Raw genomic sequence first — 19,275 nt, forward strand, 5'->3', positions numbered from 1 at the left:
GTTTCGATCGCGCGATGTATATAATTTACGATCAAAGAAAATAGAAGACCGGCCGTCCGATATCTTTATTCGTAAACGGGTGAACGAAACGTTTCTTCCTCGACGCTGAATCGATAAATAGAAATAGCAAAGTCCTCGCGATCGAACGCGGGCTTATCCCGTAGCTTTTCTATCTTACGTCGAGTACCGTTCGGGATCAACGGCGCCAGCGTGACTCGTTATTCGTCGTCGTTGTATTCCGCGAACATGAAACGGAGAATGATGAAAAAGAGCCAAACTTGTGTCCCCTTCAGGCACCTAAAATTCCAACGAGGCATCATTCTGTAGGTGTTCCCAAGGTATAAAAGTGCAATCATTCATGGAAAATGTGATGGGTAAGTTGTAAAAATTCTAGACCAAGTTGACGATGCGATGCAATGCGATGGAATATTACATCCCATCTGGTTTTAGCAGTCAGTTATAATTGGTCGTAGTATAATTAGAAACATATTTCATGGAATATTTGCATCGTAATGCATTGCATTAACTTGTCGTTTAATTGATAAATATTAATTAACAATTCGAAGTTTAATTAACAATAAATATAAATACCGATGTTCCTTTACGAAGTAGAGTTTCAATTTTTGCATTTCATTCAAAGTCGGAAAGTTGTCGAGCTCCGTCAACTTTATCCACATTCTTTTTACACCTTTCTCATCAGATTTGCCATAAATGGCTGTACTTTTACATCTTTGGATTCATCGAACGATGTCTTATTAGTATTTTAGGTGCTTCAAGTTGAGTGCCACGAATTTCGTACTTTCTCACTAACCTCTCGACCCGAGTCAGCTGCGATGAATCGCTTAGAACGTCGTGATCGCTGGGAAAAAGGGTGCGAATGATTTCTCACCATAAGATCCTGCGAGTCAAATGTTTGTAAAATGGTACTCTCGAAGCGGCGCCGAGCGAAGCGAATCTTATTCCCTAGCTCGAACGCTCTTCGCCAAATTGCCGTCTTTCGTTTACTTAAACGGTTATTCCATTTAAATTGACCGTAGACCATCGAATCTACCGAAGGATTTGTATCTACGACGTGAAACATCCTCTCGAACGAGTTCGTTCAGTGGCTCACGAAAGTACAGTACAAAGTATACATTTTGCAGAGATCGTAAAACTATTTAAGCAGGCTTAAATCATCTACTGCGTTGAGTATGAGTCTCGGTACTCAGTCGGACCATATTTACTATTTAAGATGACCATTTACACTATGTATATTCGTTTTTTGCTAAATACAGGTTTGCGCTAAACATGTTGCAGTTTCTATATATGCACGTATGTATATTTTCAGATTGAACCGATATTTTGTCAATATAACTGTGGCAGTTGCGTTCCATTATAACGCTAATGAAATATCCAAGTGTTTTACATAATACTCTTACCTTCTTAAATATAAATACTCCTGCAAGCCACTGTACGAGCGGTTCCACATACGTTATAGGTTCTTTGTCAACGATATATCGTATATGTGTATATGGTTCTTTATTATTTACATTCTCGTTTATTTGCGCATCGTTCATCAGACACTCGCTCGCAGACACTTGTATACTAGTATGTATGCATGTGTACGTATTTGTGTGTGTATATTCATTTATTTATTCGTTTATTTATTCATTTATTTATTTTTATTCGTATTTATACATATATGTACTTGTTTATATCCCTTCCGTATGTATGCATGTATCATATGTATGTATCTATGTATGTACGTACGTATATATGTATATATACATCTGTACATATACGTGTGTGTGTGTGTGTGTGTGTGTGTGTGTGTGTGTGTGTGTGTGTGTGTCTAGTACTCTGTAACGCGATAAAACGTCATTAAAAAAGTCAGTACATCGTTTTTAACGCTTAAAAAACCTTAACTCGCGCTACTTTAATTTATGTTTCATTTTGACAGTGCATAGTAGGATTGTAAATCGTGATTATTTCTCCTTATAGCTCTCGTCTAACTTACGTGCACGCGTGCCAATACACGCGAATGCACGCACACGCGGCGCCTCATCTCATACGAGGGAAGACTCGTTCTCAATCTTTTTCTCCAACGCTCCTTTCTTTTTCTCTTCTTTACGTTTTTCGTTTTATTTTCTATCTTTTCCTTTTTTCCTTGCCTTTTTTATTCGCACTCCTGTCCTCGCGTAAACCTTATCTCGATCAATCGGTGTATCAATCGTTAGGATTTAATTTAAACACGCTACGCGGCAAGAGATGACAAGCGATGAAAACGTACATACATCGATTCGATGGTTTTCTCTCGCTTTGCCGCACACACACACGCACACACGCGCGGGCGCGGCCGCGCGCACGCACTCTCTCTGTCTCTGTCTGTCTCTCACTCACTCACTCACTCACTCACTCTCCTTTTTTCTCTATCCCTCGCTAGCCTTTTCCCGTAATTCGGCTATGCAGATATACAGAGGTAATCATAATGCGAGGTTACTTATATTCTCCGTCTCGATGTCCTCTTTCTCCTCACCCCTTCGATACCGCGTGCCCCGCCTGCCTCGCTTATCTTCCCGTTTCACGATCGATCTTCTTCGATCCCTTGTCTCGAAACGAAGAATGCCGAATAAAAAGAAGAAAAAAGAAAAAAAAAAAGAAAAGGCAGGAATCGCTTCGGGGCGAATCGTCTAGCACGGGAAAAAATCGCAAAACGTGTATGCCATCCTGGGCGAAATCCGATAAAGAAGGCGCGTGTGTGCCTCGTAGCGCGCGAAGGATTTAAGGATGAAGGCTGCGTAAATGAATGACGGAGGCCCCATGTTCGTTTTCAATGGGTATATAGTACCTGCATTATACCAAAAACAACAGTTACAACTTATAACAATCCTTTTATTCCTTTTTATTATTATTATTATTATTATTATTATTATTATTATTATTATTATTATTATTATTGTTATTATTATTATTATTATTATTCTCATTGTTTTATTCATTCATTTATTTATCCGTTTGTTTATTCAGTTTTAATAATTCATTTATTTATTAATATTTAAAGTGGCACTACGATACGAAAAAACCTGCAAACGGGTTCTGAACGGTAGAAACATCCCTCGGGAGATGTACAAGTCGTGTAGCGTTAAATTCATAAAAGCACATGTAACACACTCTGTTCCACTGAATCGGTCGAAAAAAAAAGAGCATTCGTCGGCACGAGAAGAGAAGTGACATTTCGCACAACAAAAGACGCGCTTCGTTTTACTCTCTCTTCATCTTTCCCTTTTTTTCTACACCCTTTCTCGCACTTTTCCCCTCTCACTCTCTCACTCTCTCACTCTGTCTGTCTGTCTGTCAGTCTGTCTCTCTCTCTCTCTCTCCCTCTCTCTCTCTCTCTCTCTCTCTTCTTGATCTTCTCGTTCCGTTCTTTCAGACACGCACTCGTTCTCGCATAACGGAAGATTCGCACAGGCGCGCATTCGAACTTGTTCTCTCTCGCTGTTTCGTTCATCCTCGTTGCCTTTCGTACCTTCACGCTTCGTCTTCCTCGTTCGGTCGAGTTCCCCTCGCATCCAGCCCCCTAGTCGATACGAGAAACGTAACGCGCGAGAAAATCGAGGACGGAACGAGGTACGCGAAGACCATGCCACAAGGAAACGGCTCTCACCCGGAAAACCAAACGAACTGAACCGAACGTTGTTCATTCTATGCAACGTACACACACGTGCCGTTTTACCCCGTTGGTTCTTATCCCGAGCACCAAGCTCTCTTTACGGAGCAGTAATTTAGGTATATATTCATATGTATATGTATGTATGTATGTATGCATGTATGTATGTATGTATGTATGTATGTATGTATGTATGTATGTATGTATGTATGTATGATGTATGTATGTATGTATGTATGTATGTATGTATGTATGTATGTATGTACGTATGTATGTATGTATATATGTACACACACACACACACACACACACACACACACACACACACACTTTATACATAAAGTGTGATTTCTTTGCACGACGCCTTCGCTACATATGTTATCGAATATTTTTCGTCGTGTTCTCGTTCGCAGTGTCAAGTATACTTACAATAGAAATATATTAAAATTGCAAAGTTTCACGGAGTACGCCGGATAAACTTGTCCGTGGCGTGACTAATTCTCTTATGTATCGGTATCACTTATCGTAGCGTAATCGCTAACGTAAATCCTGAATGAGGTCTTCCATATTCCCTATATACCGCATCGCGTGTTGTGTCCTCTGTGTTTCCCTGTGTGTTAGACGACTGTACTTCATATGTCTCTATGTGTATGTGCATGTATAATGTATGGTGTGTAACGTACGTGAATGAAACAACGCGTCGCATGTGGTAGTACGTGCACCGTGTGTTATACATAGCGAGAGCCGGGCAGTTGATTTAATTCGTTTCTTACAAACTGACAAGGAACAAAATTTTCATTTCAAACGACCTGCTTCGAACGAAACTCTCGAGGCTATCTGTAGCGTGACTTTCGATTGAAACGGCTCGCGCTCTGACGATCGAAGGGGTACGAGAATCCTTTGACAAAGTGGAATGTCCGATTCCGACTGCAAGGGACTCTTGCTACGCGAAGCACGATTTTGCCCGTGAATCTTAGGAGAATTTACGTCGGCGACAAACAACGAATAAATCGAGGTGTACATATCCTCTTTCTTTTCGATCTTTCTCTCTCTTTCTTGTGCCTTTTTCTGCTGCATCTACATTCTTCTTTTCAATAACACGGCGCATTTTCCACGATAGATCAGAAACGAATTTTTGGCCGTTCGTGATCATCGTGTGTAGTCGTTCTACTCTCTGTCTCTCTCATCTATATCTATCTATCTATCTGTCTATCTCTGTGCCTCTCCTTTGCTCTCTACGTATTTGTGTTTCGCGACGTTCAATCGAGAGTTCGATTCTAGTTTCCGTCGGTTCGTCGTCGTAGATCGAGCGGGACGAAAAACAACGCAGAACAGTTCGACAGACAGCCACAAACAGATCGAGCCTCTATCTTGTTTCGTTCCCCTCTTATTTCCCTCCTTTCCTTTCTCTAGCTCTCAATTTTTTTTGCTTTTTTTTATTTTTTAGATAGGGCAGTGTTGTGGACGGTTACGGAATCAACGTCCGTAATCCCAAAAATGTTTCCTACAAGTATATATACTATTTAATAAGTACATATTTCAACAACCGTTTTTAGAACTAAGTTTACAAGGTATCGTACGATTTTTTTTTTTTTTTTTTATTATAACGCGACCTTCGTTTTATTATGAAAACATTTTGAAAAAAATCACGTTTTGCCGCTCGTTTACCGTCATCCCCGGCCTTCCCACCCACCCCCGATTTTCTATCAAAAAATCTGAGAATGTTCGTGCGTTCGACCCTCCGCCGATTGAACCTTTCTCTATTTCCCGTGTTTTTCATTCGCGTTCTTCGCCCTTTTAAACGTTTCCCCCTCCCTGCAGCTCGATACGTACTATATTAATAATAACCATTAATAGGTGTATAATCTATCTATCTATCTATCTATCTATCTATCTATCTATCTATCTATCTATCTATCTACCTACCTATCTATCTATCTATTTATCTACCTACCTATCTATCTATCTATCTATCTATCTATCTATCTAGTAAAACAGCATCATATTAAAGTCTATCCTCTTCCTCCTCCTCGTTATCCTCGTTATTCTCCTCGGATTCCTCCTTATATCCAGGATGCTCCGAGATCGCGTAATAATTTCCATTGTAAATAACTCCGAGCTCCCGCAACACGTCTCCCCTAATAATAGCCTTAATCGTCCAGTTGTAACACTCCTCGCTCTCGCTCTCGCGGTCGAGCCGCTCGACATCGAGGATCTTCGAGCTGAGCCGTTCGAGAATGATACCGATGTCCTTGATGCTTAAGTGCTTCTGGTCTACGGTGAGCTGATCGATGAGCAGTAAAAATTTCTCCGAGGTCACGATCTCGTCCTCCATGATCGTGTTCTCGGTCTCGGATTCGGAGCTGTCGTGCTCCTGATGATGATTGTGATGATGATGAAGATGAAAGCTGGCAGCCGAGTTGCCGGCAAGTCGGGAGCTCGACTCCTCGTCCGCGGTGTCGCAGAATCTCACGTGACCTTTGCTCAGGCCCGCTCGTCTTGTCCCGTCCGACAGAGAAGAAGGTGGCTGAGGCGAGGGCGTTTGAGTCTGCGTTTGTTGTTGCTGCTGCTGCGGATGCGGATGATGATGCTGTTGCTGATACTGCTGATGCTGGGCATCCTGAATCGGCGATGTAGCCACCGACTTGTGCACCGCGATTCTACGGCCCTCCTCGTGCAGGGCACAGCAATGGAAGTCGCATTCTCCGCTGGCACCGCCGTCCGCTCCGTTGACAGGGCTCCCGTTCCTCGCTACCGGCTGATGAATATGGTTCGAGCATTCCGGCGTGTGGATATGGATGGTAGTGCTGTCGAACGAGTTGGTACCCTGCTTCACCAGACGGCCTGGGATCCCGTGAGGCTGCGGCTGAGGCTGCGGCTGCAGCTGCGGCTGCTGCTGCTGCTGCTGTCGTTACCACGGCGGTTTTAATCGTTTGAATAGATCGAAGATTCGAGGATTTCTCGAGGCTACTACTGTGTGTGTATCGACGTCGGTAGACGCGACCGCGACTCGACGCGTTCGAGGCTTCCGGGCTCGAATCGTGCAGCTTAACAGCGTCCTGGATCTCCATGGAACGTGACATTGGCGCTCGGTGTCTCCTGCGCCATCGAAATCGACTCGTTACCCGGAAACCTCGCGTGAATCGGTTCTACAGAGTGCAAAGAGAGCTCGAGATAAAAAAAATAGTCACGATCTCGTACCATGTCGTCATGATTTATCACAGTGATATGGGGGCTGGTGTAGCGGCTAGGACCAACTTCTGCCGTCAGGTGACCCAGCTTCCCTGCATAGTTGAGCTTGTCCAGGCTGGTCTGGATGACCAAGGGCGGCCGTTGACTACCGCTCAGGTCGGTTTTCTTAGTCGGCGAATACTTGGAGGCCTGCACATCTTGACCTTTCTGCTGTTGTTGCGCCTGCGACGACGTCGATGAACGCTGATCCCAGTGCAGCACCACCGTGACTCGTCCCTTATTGTCCATGATCTTCCACGACGGCGTCTCATCGTGTAGCTCCAGGGCGTGGATCGTTTCGCAGACTATTTTCGGAATTGCCGAAATCGCTGAAATCAATAGACACGCGGGACGTGAGAGCGTGTTAGACTCGTACGCGGCGCTCTACCTATCCTATTTCCACCGTTGGCTACATATGTATATACCGATACAGCCAACCAGCGATACGCAACAAGGTACATGTCATGTATGTCTTGCCTCGCCTAAGTACATTACGATGAACGCGTATCGATCTTTTTCCGGCTCGTTACCGGATACGCGGTAGCCAGCGTGGGCGCCGTGCCGTGTACACCATCCACGTTGTTCACCGAACAAATCGTTATCTGATCGCCCTCTTCAACGAATCTGTACTTTTGTCTTATTGTACTTATGAATCGATACTCCGTCTTTTATTCACGGAGGGCTCGCTCCTGCTCGTCCTCCTGCTTGGCCCCGCTATTATAATTGCGAAACTCACTTTCCTGTGATCCGACCGCGACATACAACGCTGACGTCGACGCTGTCGTCGACGCTGACGTTGCCACCGTCATTACGTTACATGGCTTTACAAATGTTTCGTTTTTTAAAACCTCTTAACTGCATCAGGCAACTTTTCATCCGACGACCTTAGATTCTTCGAATTTGGCGAAGCTTCGAGCCACGTGTACATCAAGTAACTACCAGATCATTCGACCAAAAATATGAACGACGAATGGGCTTCTTCCAGACGAACGACCGCAAGTTGCTTCAACTTGGTTGTCAATGTGTTTACGCGGCGAATTTACAAACAATTCAGAGCGGATCTAGTCGGTGGACAAAACTTTACCTGATGTAAACGAGATTTAAGCTGTCGGTTGCATACATTAAGCAGCTACGCTCGAAGCGATCAGGTCGCAACCGCGTAAAAAATGGACGAATATTTCTTCTTCTCACGACTACAACCTTCAACTTGATCGACATTGTGCTTAAACATCGTTTGCATTAAGCAATATCATTTCTATTCAAATTCCACCGTGCAAACACCGTGTCAACCACGTTGATACGACTTTGAATCTACATGTGGCCGTTCAATCACAAGTAGCTCATTCGTCTATTTTTGGTTGGACGATCTGGCGATTTCAACTATAGCTGCCTGATGCAAAGCGCGGCTTAGATCTTTACCCTACGATCGATCGACGATCAATTTGTTGGAAGAAGACACGTCACTTTGCGATCGGGACAAGCTATACTTCTCTCTCTCTCTCTCTCTCCCCCCCCCTCCCGCCGCTCTTTTTCTGCTTCTCTGTAAAACCAATTCGGGTCTATTATATCGTTATTATATTCGTTATTTGCAACCTGTTTACCGACCGCGTGAGAAGAGAGATAAAAACGGTGGTAAAGGCTGATCGCGTTCAATGCGAGCAAGTAAGAGGAGAGAGAATGCAGCGTAGATAATGGAATATCTTATTAATACGGCGTGTCTTCTCTTGGCTTTCGACGAGTCGCTTCGATCATCCTGTTTGTCTACTTTTCACGGAATCCTTCCATTTTGTACTCTTACGGCTATTCACGGTCTATGCTCTAATTTATAGGTTAATCCTATCAGCACGCGTTTCCTCGGTTCTCCCTCTCTTTTCCGTCAAGACAACGCTACCGTGCATAGGTATTTTGAACGACTTTCGATATATCGCAAAACGAATTTTCGCCTATCGTCTTGTCCGCGGCAACCATATACGGTTAACAGAAATTGATGAAAGCAGTAGTTGGTATTTAGTAATTAGTAACAACTGGTATATATAAAGAAGCAATAATCGAGAGTGGATGAAAATTGCATCTACGGGGAACACCCGAGTTAAGCGGCTTTAATCGCATCTACGTTGAAATTTTAAGACAAGCAGAATATGTGTTTCCAACTACATTTTATAAGCTTCTATGGATTTGATCAAGCGTCAGCTATTTATCAGCGATGAATGCGGAATGTATCGCATGTTTCAGTTTCGATTTAACGGAAGTTTCACTTAGGATCGCAGTTATAGGAAGAAGTGAGAAGAATTAATAGATAGAGAAGCGCATTCTTCTACCATATGGTTGAAAATACGATAAAAATATCAATGTTTCGACCAGCAGGTATCCTTGATACTTATGCACGGCAGATAATGGTTATTCTTCGAATAGGTACCGGCGCGTATGATGTCGACCCCAGTTGGACACCAGCGTTCACCATGCCGTAACAACAACAGGATCGTATTATTCGCTAGGGTTTTAAAATATTCGCCGTCCTCGACCTGCGTTCCGTCCGATTCCAGAACTACGGAGACATTCTCGTTCTGAGGCACGCCCAATTTCTCCTTACCTGAAAGAGAAGAGAGAAAGAATGAAACAGCGATTAGTCGGCCTGGAACATGATCGATCGACAGCGTTACGTTGTAGCGTCGATTCGAACTACGAACTAGGAAGGAATGAACAGAAAGAAGGGTAGACCGAGGCGAAATAACGAACGAACAAAGTAATGTTTATCCGCTGTTCGAGAGAGGAGTGTCTCACGATGTTCGAATCGAATCTGCCGGTTAATTCCATACGATTCGATTCGATTCGATGGTAGATGCCTCTCTCGGTGAAAAGAATATTCACAATCTTCCTCGCCTACGGTTCTTTCTTCGAGATCTCGTACGAAACGCTTCGTGATCGTGTTATCCGTTATCTTATCTTTTCTTTTCTCTCTCTCTCTCTCCCTCTCTCACTCTCCCTCTCTCTCTCTCTCTCTCTCTCCCTCTCTCTCTCTCTCTCTTTGTCCGACAACGGGCGGCGACGATTCGATTCGATTCGATTCGATTCGATTCGCTTCGATTCGAATAAATGTTCTGCATAAAAAAAGCGATACCTTGCGACCAGTAATCCAATATCTTGTGTGTCGTGAAAAGAAAGAAATCACGTTATGTATATAAATTGTCGTGTATCAGAGCAGCGCTTATCGCGAGAAATCGAGCATCGAAGCAAAGGCGGCTCCGGTTCGGAGCAAAGGTAGAATCGTCGAGATACATTATGTATACTTTCCACAGCGAGCACCAGCGAGTCGTTACTTTCGCTAGCGGTTTCAGAGGGCACGCTCGCTTCTTACCCTGGTGTATCAGTTCCTCGAAATTGCTAACACACAGTCCCTTTCTTACGTTACGCCAGCTGTCCCATATCTTAAAAGGTCTCTTGCTCCGTAACTCCTGCACAGAAATTAACCGATGCAGTTTGCGTTCAAGTCACGCGATTGCGCGAGAAACCTACCAGTTTCATTTTACAAACGCGATCGAGAAGACAAGGTAAAGGTAAAGGACACGACAAAGGATTCGCAGACGGGCGCTAAGGATAGAGTTTGGTAAAAGGAGGCCCACAGAAGAAAGTCAGTTTGGATAATTGGCGCGTTCCAGTGTCGGTCAATGCCCGAGCAATTCGTTGAGTTAGTATCGAAAACAGGCCGGAGAGAGAGAAGCAGGCTAGTTGAGTCCTGCACGTATTGGAAAATAGTAGGTCTATCAATGAGAGGGAATCGCTTTAAACGAGATGTAATTGCGTGTAAAGAAACTGTAAAACCGCGTGCGAGCCGCCGTGGAAAATGCTTATCGCCTAGATGTTAAGTGGAGTGTCAGGCACCGGGTCAACGGGAAAGTAATTTACCCTACGTGTTTTATATGCGGTAACTAAGTAGAACAGACTATAAACAAAGCCTTTCGCGCGCCTCGCCTGGGAAATTATTATCGAATATCTATATATCCTTGCAACAGCTCGCGCTACATATTTTTTCTTCTTCTTTTTTTTTTTATTTTTTTTCACGTCTTCGTTCCTGTTCTTCTCGTCTTTCACTCTTGGGCGAGAAACGACGAGCGAGAGAATCACGGGAAAAAATTTAACGTTCTCCTTGAGAATTTATTTAGAACGCGTACACAACGCGTCACTACGAGAGTGCCCACAGGGAAGAGTTTTCGAAATTTTAGTCGGTCTGGTGTACTCGAGGATAAACGACACCAGCCAGCGCTGTTGGACAAAAGTAGGAGAAACGTGGACATACAAACAAAACAGGGCCAAAGAAAAACAGTCGCTCAAGTCCGTTATCCTGCAAATTGGAGCAAAATTTGTCGCGCCGGTATCGGACTGTCTCAAGAAAAAACGAACGGCATAACAGTTTGTATCCTTCCAGATCGTAGCGCGAATTTAGAAGTGGAACGAAATAAAGAAGCGAAAATTCTTGCTTCGTGCCAAAATTTTCCTGCGATTCTTCGGAACATCACTGGCCTACAAAGCGGGCCCTACATCTAGGAATTCGATGGCTTATCACAAAGTAAAACAAACGTACTTTTTTTTCTTAAACACCTTAGGAGTGTGGCTGCACGATCGAACGCAGAGCATAGAGTTCGAGAACGCGAGAGGGTAGCGATTACTCGATTATCGGGGTTAAGGGGTCTCTGGATCGGGCTACAGGGACTCGCAAACGATATTAGAATAATGCGAGCCAAAGAGGAATATTATGTTTGGGTTGTCCCTAGTTTTCAACAGGGAGGCGCAAAGTGAACAAGGCGCAGACGCAGGCGCAACTTATGGTCGAAAACACTGACCTGATTCAATCATTCTCGGATAAACCGTCAGAAAGAAGAAAAAAGAGAAGAAAAGAAAGGGAGAAATGGGAAGAGGGGAAAGAGAAAGGCAGAAGAAAGAAAGATCGAAAGCTAGGGAAGTAAGGAAAATACAAAGGGGATGAAACGAAGCAGTGGTAAAAACACTGTTAGGAGGTGCAAGAAACGCAGAGAATCTCGGTAACCAGGGCCAGCCGCACTCTCCCTCGTTCGGCGTGTTGCTCTCGTCCAGCAATAGAATTGCACTCGATGCAGTTTCCTCCGGGGCACGATCTTGGTAAACAATCGCTTAAACGCTCCGAACCGTTACACACCGCAATCGAGGCCACGCCGATCCTAAGGGATTTCGCGGACGGAAAGAAAGCATAACCTAAAAGGGCAGCTGCGCTGACCAGCGTACGCAGTCAGATCAGTCTGAATCTCGGGAGAGAAAGGGAGAGAGGCACAGGGAGAGCGAGAGAGAGAGAGAGAGACTGACAGAGAGAGAGAGAGAGAGAGAGAGAGAGTGAGAGAGGGAGGGAAAGAGGAAGAGACAGACAGAAAGAAAAAGAGAGAAACAGAGAGAGAGAGAGAGGGAGAGAGAGAGAGGGAGAGAGAAAGAAATACAGGATAGTGTTTCGCGGATAAGAACGACGATCGAAAGACATAGGAAGCGGACGAACGTGAACGAGCACTAGATAATCTAGACCTAGACGAATGCACCAGTAGCGGAAGGTATGCGACATTTTCGTTTACCAAAATTGTACGGTTATCATAATCTATGCGTGCGTACGCGTGAGTCCGTGACGCGAATGCGTAACTGGTTGACAAGCATTTCGACATGGTTGGTACACTCGCGAGGAAGGTGCGTACATTAGGACGATAATAAAAAGTAGAACGAACGAGACCGTCTTGTAGGATCGCGGAGAAAAATTCGGGATAAAAATTTGGGGCTACAGAGATGAAGAGATGAGAAGGAGAGGACAGGCGGTGGATGCAACGAGCTCGCGGTTCTACAAAAACGATCGGTAATGAAAATATGAGAATGTAATAGAAATGCGTACCTCTCTTGCCATTACGTCATATCCCTGCAGGTAAGGGACCGTCCCAGCAAGCACTTATTCAGAAGGAACGAGCAAAGAAGCTGCACGTCGCATTATCGTGGCGACGGGATGCTCTCGTGCACTACTGTCCGCCCACCCTTGCTTGCGCTCTCTCTCTCTCTCTCTCTTTCTCCCTTTCTCTCTCTCTCTCTCTCTCGTGCTCCCGCTACTTCTCTCTCTCTCTCTCTTCTCTCTCTCTCCCTCTTTCCCTTTCTCGGCCCGTTTCTCTCGATTTTTCTTGGATCCGCGCGTTTCTTGCCCTTTCTCCTCTTGGTCTTTCGCCTCTCTGCCTGCCTGCTTGCTTGTTTTTCCTTCGATCCGAACCTCTCGCGATCTTCTCGCGAACGTTTCTCCGTCTCGTGCACCGTATACCGAAACACCTTGCGATGCGACACCGTTTCTCTTTCTCTCTTCGTCCCTCTCCGTCTCTCACACTCTTGATTTCGCTCTTACTCTCTCTCTCTTCCTCTCTCTATCTATCTTTCACTTCCACCCTCTCGTTATCTGTCTGTCTGTCTGTCTTTATCCTTCCCTGTCTCTCTCTCTCTCTCTTTCTCCCTCTCTCTCTATCTATCTATCTATCTCTATCTATCTCTTCCTCTTTTTCCACTTCTTCCTCTTTCTCTCGCTTCTCGCAGTCGATCTATCTGTCTGTGGCGCGCTTCTCGTGCCTTTTCCTCTCTTTCTATCAGTGTCGATTTCTCTCCCTCTTCCTCTCTCTCACTCTCTCTCTCCCCCCTCCCTCCCACCCTGTCTCTCTCTTTGTCTGTTATTCTCTTTTCGGTGTAGAACCTCAGTTCGGAGTGAATCGTTTGGTGGATTTCCGCACTGTATCAGCTCGGTATCGGCGTGGCGTATCGCGTGAGTTCGAATCAACGTGCGGGCCGAACGTGAGCGACCACCTCGCGGGAACACCTCATTCTGGCTGCTCTCTCGCCGTACAATTACCCGATCTAAGATTTCACTAGCGCATATGGGGGCAAATTGTAACAGTGGCTTCCTCCCAGCGGTTACTGCGGCGACTCCTAGTTTTAGATCGATTCTCTCTCGGTGTACGTACAGACACCCTCGCCCTCGCCCTCACCCTCGCCCTCGCCCTCGCCCTCGCCCTCGCCCTCGCCCTCACCCTCGGCTCTCTTTCTCACCACGAGTTCACCCGCAGCAACCTCGCCCCACGACTGACGACCACTATCTCCTCGTGTTCCCTACGATCTATTCCCACTTCGCCAGGTCGCCCCAAACGGTGCTGCCTGCACTCTAGCAACCCTTTAGCAATCACCAGCGCGGTAACGTACGAGCTCTGCATTACCCTCTGCCCCGTCGATATATTCTTAAACAAAATACAGCATGGACACGACGCGCATTGCATTGTTTTCACGGATTAAAATTGAAAACACAAAGGTATTAGAAAATGATACAAAGTGATGGAAATAAAACAAATAATGCTAAAGAACCTAAACACAAATATGTAAAAGATAAAGCATTCGTAGTATTGACGACGACCATTAGCAGACCATTAGCGGACCATTAGCGGCAAGGTGATACGCGCGGCAATCGCGATCGCTGCAACGAATCATTTTTCTGCTATCCATCCCTACTTTCATCCACCATTTATTTATTTATCTTTATCGTTCAAATATTCTTACTGTCGCTAAATGTTACTAAAGATAAATATACGCGGCTCATGCAAATATTCGAACGTTTGCAGACATCTTTCGTGAATATATTGCGTACGTTATACGAAATCGTGATTATAGTGTCGAGTCGAACCTCGGTAACCTGTAACAGTGATGGAACCTCGAGGAAGAAAGAGTTAAAATCTTCGAATTTTAGAGGTTTCGATTTATCAAAATTTCCGGGTAGAAGGAAATTCGAGACGCGGGAGCTTTGTACGAAGGCACAATTACATTCACCGTGGTCACCGTGCACGTGGTCGAAGAGCGAAGAAATAGGGATAGACGGCTTGACGTCGTCTTACGTTGTTTGAAACAATCGTGTAATAATTAAAAGAAAGGAGACAATGTGGAACGATTGATTTCTCATATACTTTGACTCACACACAGCATAGCTATAGGTACACTTGGAGTTGCAGAGATCTGACTGTCCTACATTCGATTTAAATTCGAGTTACATTCAAGGTAAAATAATGCATCTGTACACGTGACAAAAAATTCGAGTTAAAGTAAATTATATTTCGACTTTTAGAGTCGGACTCTTCTGCAGTAAACAAAATTATATAGCCTTATAGGGGTTTTCGAGTTACAGACGTTCGTGTTATCAGGGTTCGACTGTATTGGTAAAGTTTGAAACAAATCGGAAAGTGTACGTAGAAATTTCAAGATATTTAGTGGAAGAACACATGTTTCACAGATACCGCAAAACTATTCAAACAGTGAATTATATTTTAATAAACGTCGGTTTAATAAACGGTATTCAGTGAGATCATATTTAACTTATTTAGCTTATTATACGCTTAAGATGACTGCTGTTCATGCCGTATACTAATTTTTCACAAACATACGTTTAGACACGATAAATATTTTCTAATTTCTATACACATTTTGAGATTGGTGTCAAATTTAACCAATGTAATAACGATAGTCGTGTCCCGTTGCACTGCTGATGAAATTTCAAAATGTTTTATATAACGCGAATACGATATGTACTTGAAACATTTCTACGTTAAGGTAAGGTAAGTATCGAAATATTTTCGTGAGCCAGTTGATAAAATTTGCGATCAAACGGAATTTCGTTTTAGTCTTCCACTAGTTATTCTATCCGAAGCAAAAGAGGTGAAGTTATTTGATCGTGTTACCTTGACATTGTCTTGACAACCGCAAACGCACCTATAAACAAGGGGTGAAAAGCTCTTGGTCAGTGAATACGATCCTGCTCGAACTTTCATAACAACGGCAAATCCTTGTTCCGTATTTTATGATTAACATCGACCATCCAAGGATCCACGGGAAACCACCCGTGAACAAGTCTCTCCCATCGAAATATGTCGAGTCTAGACAAAAGAAACTCACAGAGGAGAATATCATGTACGAGAGAAGAGAAATCAACGATGATCCCGATGTCATCATGGAGAAAATGGGGAATGCAGACTGCAATCAAAACTTCGTCGAATCGACTGCATGCTCGTTCGAGCAGCTTTGCAGTATGATCAGTGATCTCGAGAAAGACATTGCCGTGACGATTCCAGAAATCGATCAGTTACAGGTTTGAAAAACAATGCGATCAACTTTCTATCCGTTTGGCTCGATCCGGTCGATCAAACTTTCTAATTGCAGCTGAAACCAGAGAAAGACGAGTCCGAAGAGAAATATGTAGCAAATGGAACTGTGTACGACGACCTAATGTCTTTCTTGGCCAAACTCGAAGAGGGTAGCTGATAATAATGTGTTTCACCGGTATTAAGAGCTTTTCGCGTTGTTTCCTTGTGTTTCTATAAATATAGGTATACATTCGACAGGTTCTTTGGATGATACCAAGATAATCATACCAGAGGTAGACGCCACCACCATATTTGGAGAGATATTTGGTAACTTGCAGCCACTGCCTAACAAAACTGTCGTGAACTATGATAGGTAGGTAGCGGTTATAGTCATATAGTCCTATAGTGCTATACCCGCTTGTAAATCGACACTTGGAAACTCTTCCTGTTCTTAGCATTGTTCCAGCCCCTAGCGATAGCCACCATGCGTTTAAAAAGGATTTAGCTACGGCACAGCTGCAACTCGAAGAAAAGAACGCTACCATATCGCTCTTGAAAGAACAATTAAAGACGGAAAGGAGGTTGGCTTGCGACAAGTTGGAAAGTCAGAGGAAGAGCAGCGCCTCCAAACTGCAGCAACAGGACGAGAAATACAAGGGGATAGTTAAGAGACATCAAAAGTTTATCGAGCAGCTGATCTCGGAGAAAACCGATTTGACCGAGAAATGCAATTCGTTGGCGCAGAGAGTGAAAGAGATCGAAATAAAAATGCAACGGGATTTGAAGGCTGCAACAGAGAGGCATACGGTAGAGTTGCAACGAGCGAAAGAGCATTTTGCCGCGGCTGAGAAGATTAAACGGGAGAGATGGATAGAGGCCAGAACGACGAAGATCAAGGTTCTAACTATCTGGTTTACTTGTACGACGCATCGCTACGAAGCTTATCAAAGTCTTCAACGATTTATAATTTTGATTCGTCGATTTTAAGGAAATGACTGTGAAAGGTTTGGAACCCGAGTTACGTAATATGACGGAGCAACACGCCGAGGAAATTCAGAAGCTAAGAAATATACATATGAAAGAACTACAGGACACCGAATTGCGTATAATACGCCATTCTAATCAACAGCTGGAACAACTGCGTCTAGAATTGATGGCCAGTCACGAGAGAATGTTGGCCAACGAGAAGAATATTTTGTGGACCAGGTGTGGAATTCATTTTTAGACGTACAGTGGCCCGCGAAACAATTCGTCCACTTGCACGTATAGAAAACTTGTATGTTTATATCGACGTGTTATATAAAAACATTTATTGAAATTTATTTATCAACGCTAATGAGACGCGACTGCTATGATTGTATTGGCAAAATTTGAACCTAGTCGGTAAACTGTGTACTTATATATGTGTACGTAGATGTTGTGCAACATATTTGCTGTAAACTTATAGCTGGTAAAAAATTAATATACAGCGTGAATAGTCACCTTAAGCATGTAACAAGCGTTAAAGATGGTCCCATTGAATACTAAACTAAGACTTATCAATGTCGTGCACCATTGCCTGTTTTTAAATAGTTTTGCGATCTCTGCAAAATATGTACTCGTACCAAATATCTCGCAACTTCTGTATACATTCTCAGAATCGTTTAAAATTTCTACCAATACCATTTCTTCTGAAACACTAGACTAATGCTGTGCAATTGATCTTTATGCCGTTCAGATACCAAGAGCAGCTGGAGGAGCAGGAAAGCCAATTTAAAGGGCAACAAACGAAACTTTTCCAAGAGTTGCAACGCGACAGAGAAAACTTTACCAAGGAACAAGCTAAACGAGAAGCTGAAATGCAGGCCAGTTTGCAAAAAAACCATTCGCAGTATCAGGTGAAGGTCGAACCGAAAGCTTCGAATATCTGTTGATTCCATCGATTTCTTTGAATCGACGTGAAATTTTAGAGTGAGGTCGAGACTCTGAAGCAGCAACACTCGAACGAGAAGAAGACTCTCGAAGAATCGCTGAAGGCTGAGTGGGAAGCTTGGTTGGTCAATTACAAGAGAGAACAGAACTTACGAATCGAACAAGTCGAGAGTAAGATAAAAGAGGGGTGTAACAAGGAGAGGGATCGACAAATCGAACTTGCTATCGAACGATTAGAAAAAGACTTTCGAAACGAAAGATCGACACTTGAACGAAACGTTGATTGCAAGCTCAGGTAGGTAATTTGCGATTGATTGTCGTTCGATGCCCAAGCGACCTCCATTACACACACACACACACACACACACACACACACACACACACACACAATCGTGCCGTTTTTCAGATCTTTGAGGGACAAGTACGAAATGGACTTGCAAACCGCAATAGATAACGAACAGCTTTATAAAACTAAGTTAATGCAGACGAAGGATAAACTGGAGAAAACCGATGTTCAGTTGCAACACGCGGAGAACAAGTTGCAGGAATACGTATCCGAGTTGAGTAACGCAAACGAGGTAGGATATTTTCTAAAATGGAAATTCGTCGTACAGCAATTATTAGCTATCGAACGTTCCGAATGAGAAACAGGTACCCTTTAGGTAATCAAACGGTTAAGTATGGAAAGAGACAACTCGAAAAAATTAGCGAGGCAAGAAATCGAAGGAGAAAAAAGAGAATTGGAGGAGAAAATTGCTTCGCTTTATCATGAAATCACTCGTATCAATGCGAATAGAGACACTTCGATGACTCAATTACACAGCAGGTTCGATCTTAATTAATCATGCAAATTAATACCTCGGTACTTATCAATTGTATCAAGTACACCCCGTTTTCACGTTTTAGAATTAAACTGATAATGACTCAAAAGGTGTTGACGATCAAAAATTTGACCAAAGAACGTGATGACGTCAAATTAAAATGTCAACATTTGGAAAAGTTATTGGACCAACAGAGAAGAGAATATATTTTGAAAACTTTATAAATAACAATGTTGTTGTTGTTGTTGTTTTGTGACTTATTCGATCACATGTGTATTCCTTTTTATTTATGCGGGTAGGATTAGGTATGCATTTCGTATAAAATAAATAAAACCGTCTCAAATGATTTATGTACCTATTAATAATTTACGCACTTATTAAAACTTCATTTTCAGCCACTTCTAATATTATTCGTACAATATACATATGTATATATCTATATGTATATCTTTTCCTTGTGTATGTCCTTTAACGCATCTCGTGTTACACTATTCTGACCAAAATATTC

General features: G+C 43.4%; 2 protein-coding genes across 16 annotated transcripts in view; one reads left to right on the forward strand and one right to left on the reverse strand.

Moving 5' to 3' along the window:
* dila (centrosomal protein dilatory) overlaps positions 1 to 19,113 on the forward strand; it is a 35,413-nt gene extending 16,300 nt beyond the window's left edge. For 6 of the 14 annotated variants that reach the window (XM_076625513.1, XM_076625516.1, XM_076625508.1 and 3 more), the window contains 10 exons: positions 15,577 to 16,040; positions 16,112 to 16,205; positions 16,294 to 16,408; positions 16,491 to 16,932; positions 17,024 to 17,241; positions 17,753 to 17,912; positions 17,985 to 18,241; positions 18,353 to 18,524; positions 18,609 to 18,772; positions 18,853 to 19,113. In XM_076625513.1, coding sequence (XP_076481628.1) covers positions 15,753 to 16,040; positions 16,112 to 16,205; positions 16,294 to 16,408; positions 16,491 to 16,932; positions 17,024 to 17,241; positions 17,753 to 17,912; positions 17,985 to 18,241; positions 18,353 to 18,524; positions 18,609 to 18,772; positions 18,853 to 18,991 — 2,049 coding nt within the window. In that variant the 5' untranslated portion in view covers positions 15,577 to 15,752 and the 3' untranslated portion in view covers positions 18,992 to 19,113. The other 8 variants (XM_076625518.1, XM_076625506.1, XM_076625514.1 and 5 more) reach the window with 8 other exon arrangements.
* Positions 154 to 13,549, reverse strand: Drep2 (DNA fragmentation factor-related protein 2). 2 transcript variants are annotated; one of them, XM_033340727.2, is made up of 5 exons: positions 12,780 to 13,549; positions 10,236 to 10,332; positions 9,297 to 9,470; positions 6,851 to 7,209; positions 154 to 6,551 (listed from the first exon to the last, which is right to left on the reverse strand). In XM_033340727.2, the coding sequence occupies exons 1-5, from the start codon at positions 12,789 to 12,791 to the stop codon at positions 5,655 to 5,657; spliced, it is 1,539 nt and encodes a 512-aa protein (XP_033196618.1). In that variant the 5' UTR covers positions 12,792 to 13,549; the 3' UTR covers positions 154 to 5,654. The 2 variants fall into 2 exon arrangements, with proteins under 2 accessions (XP_033196618.1, XP_033196617.1); XM_033340726.2 differs by having other exon boundaries at positions 155 to 6,554.
* Positions 19,114 to 19,275: the final 162 nt, after the last annotated feature.

The sequence above is a fragment of the Bombus vancouverensis genome, chromosome 16, assembly GCF_051014615.1.
Source record: "Bombus vancouverensis nearcticus chromosome 16, iyBomVanc1_principal, whole genome shotgun sequence".
Lineage (NCBI taxonomy): Eukaryota > Metazoa > Arthropoda > Insecta > Hymenoptera > Apidae > Bombus > Bombus vancouverensis.

Excerpts from the sequence above, each read along its gene's own strand:
- Drep2 (XM_033340726.2), bottom strand. Across the intron at positions 7,210-9,296 it reads GGTCGACATCATACGCGCCG|CGATTTCGGCAATTCCGAAA; the intron begins GTACCTATTCGA and ends TATTGATTTCAG. Across the intron at positions 6,555-6,850 it reads TGATAAATCATGACGACATG|CAGCAGCAGCAGCAGCCGCA; the intron begins GTACGAGATCGT and ends TGGTAACGACAG.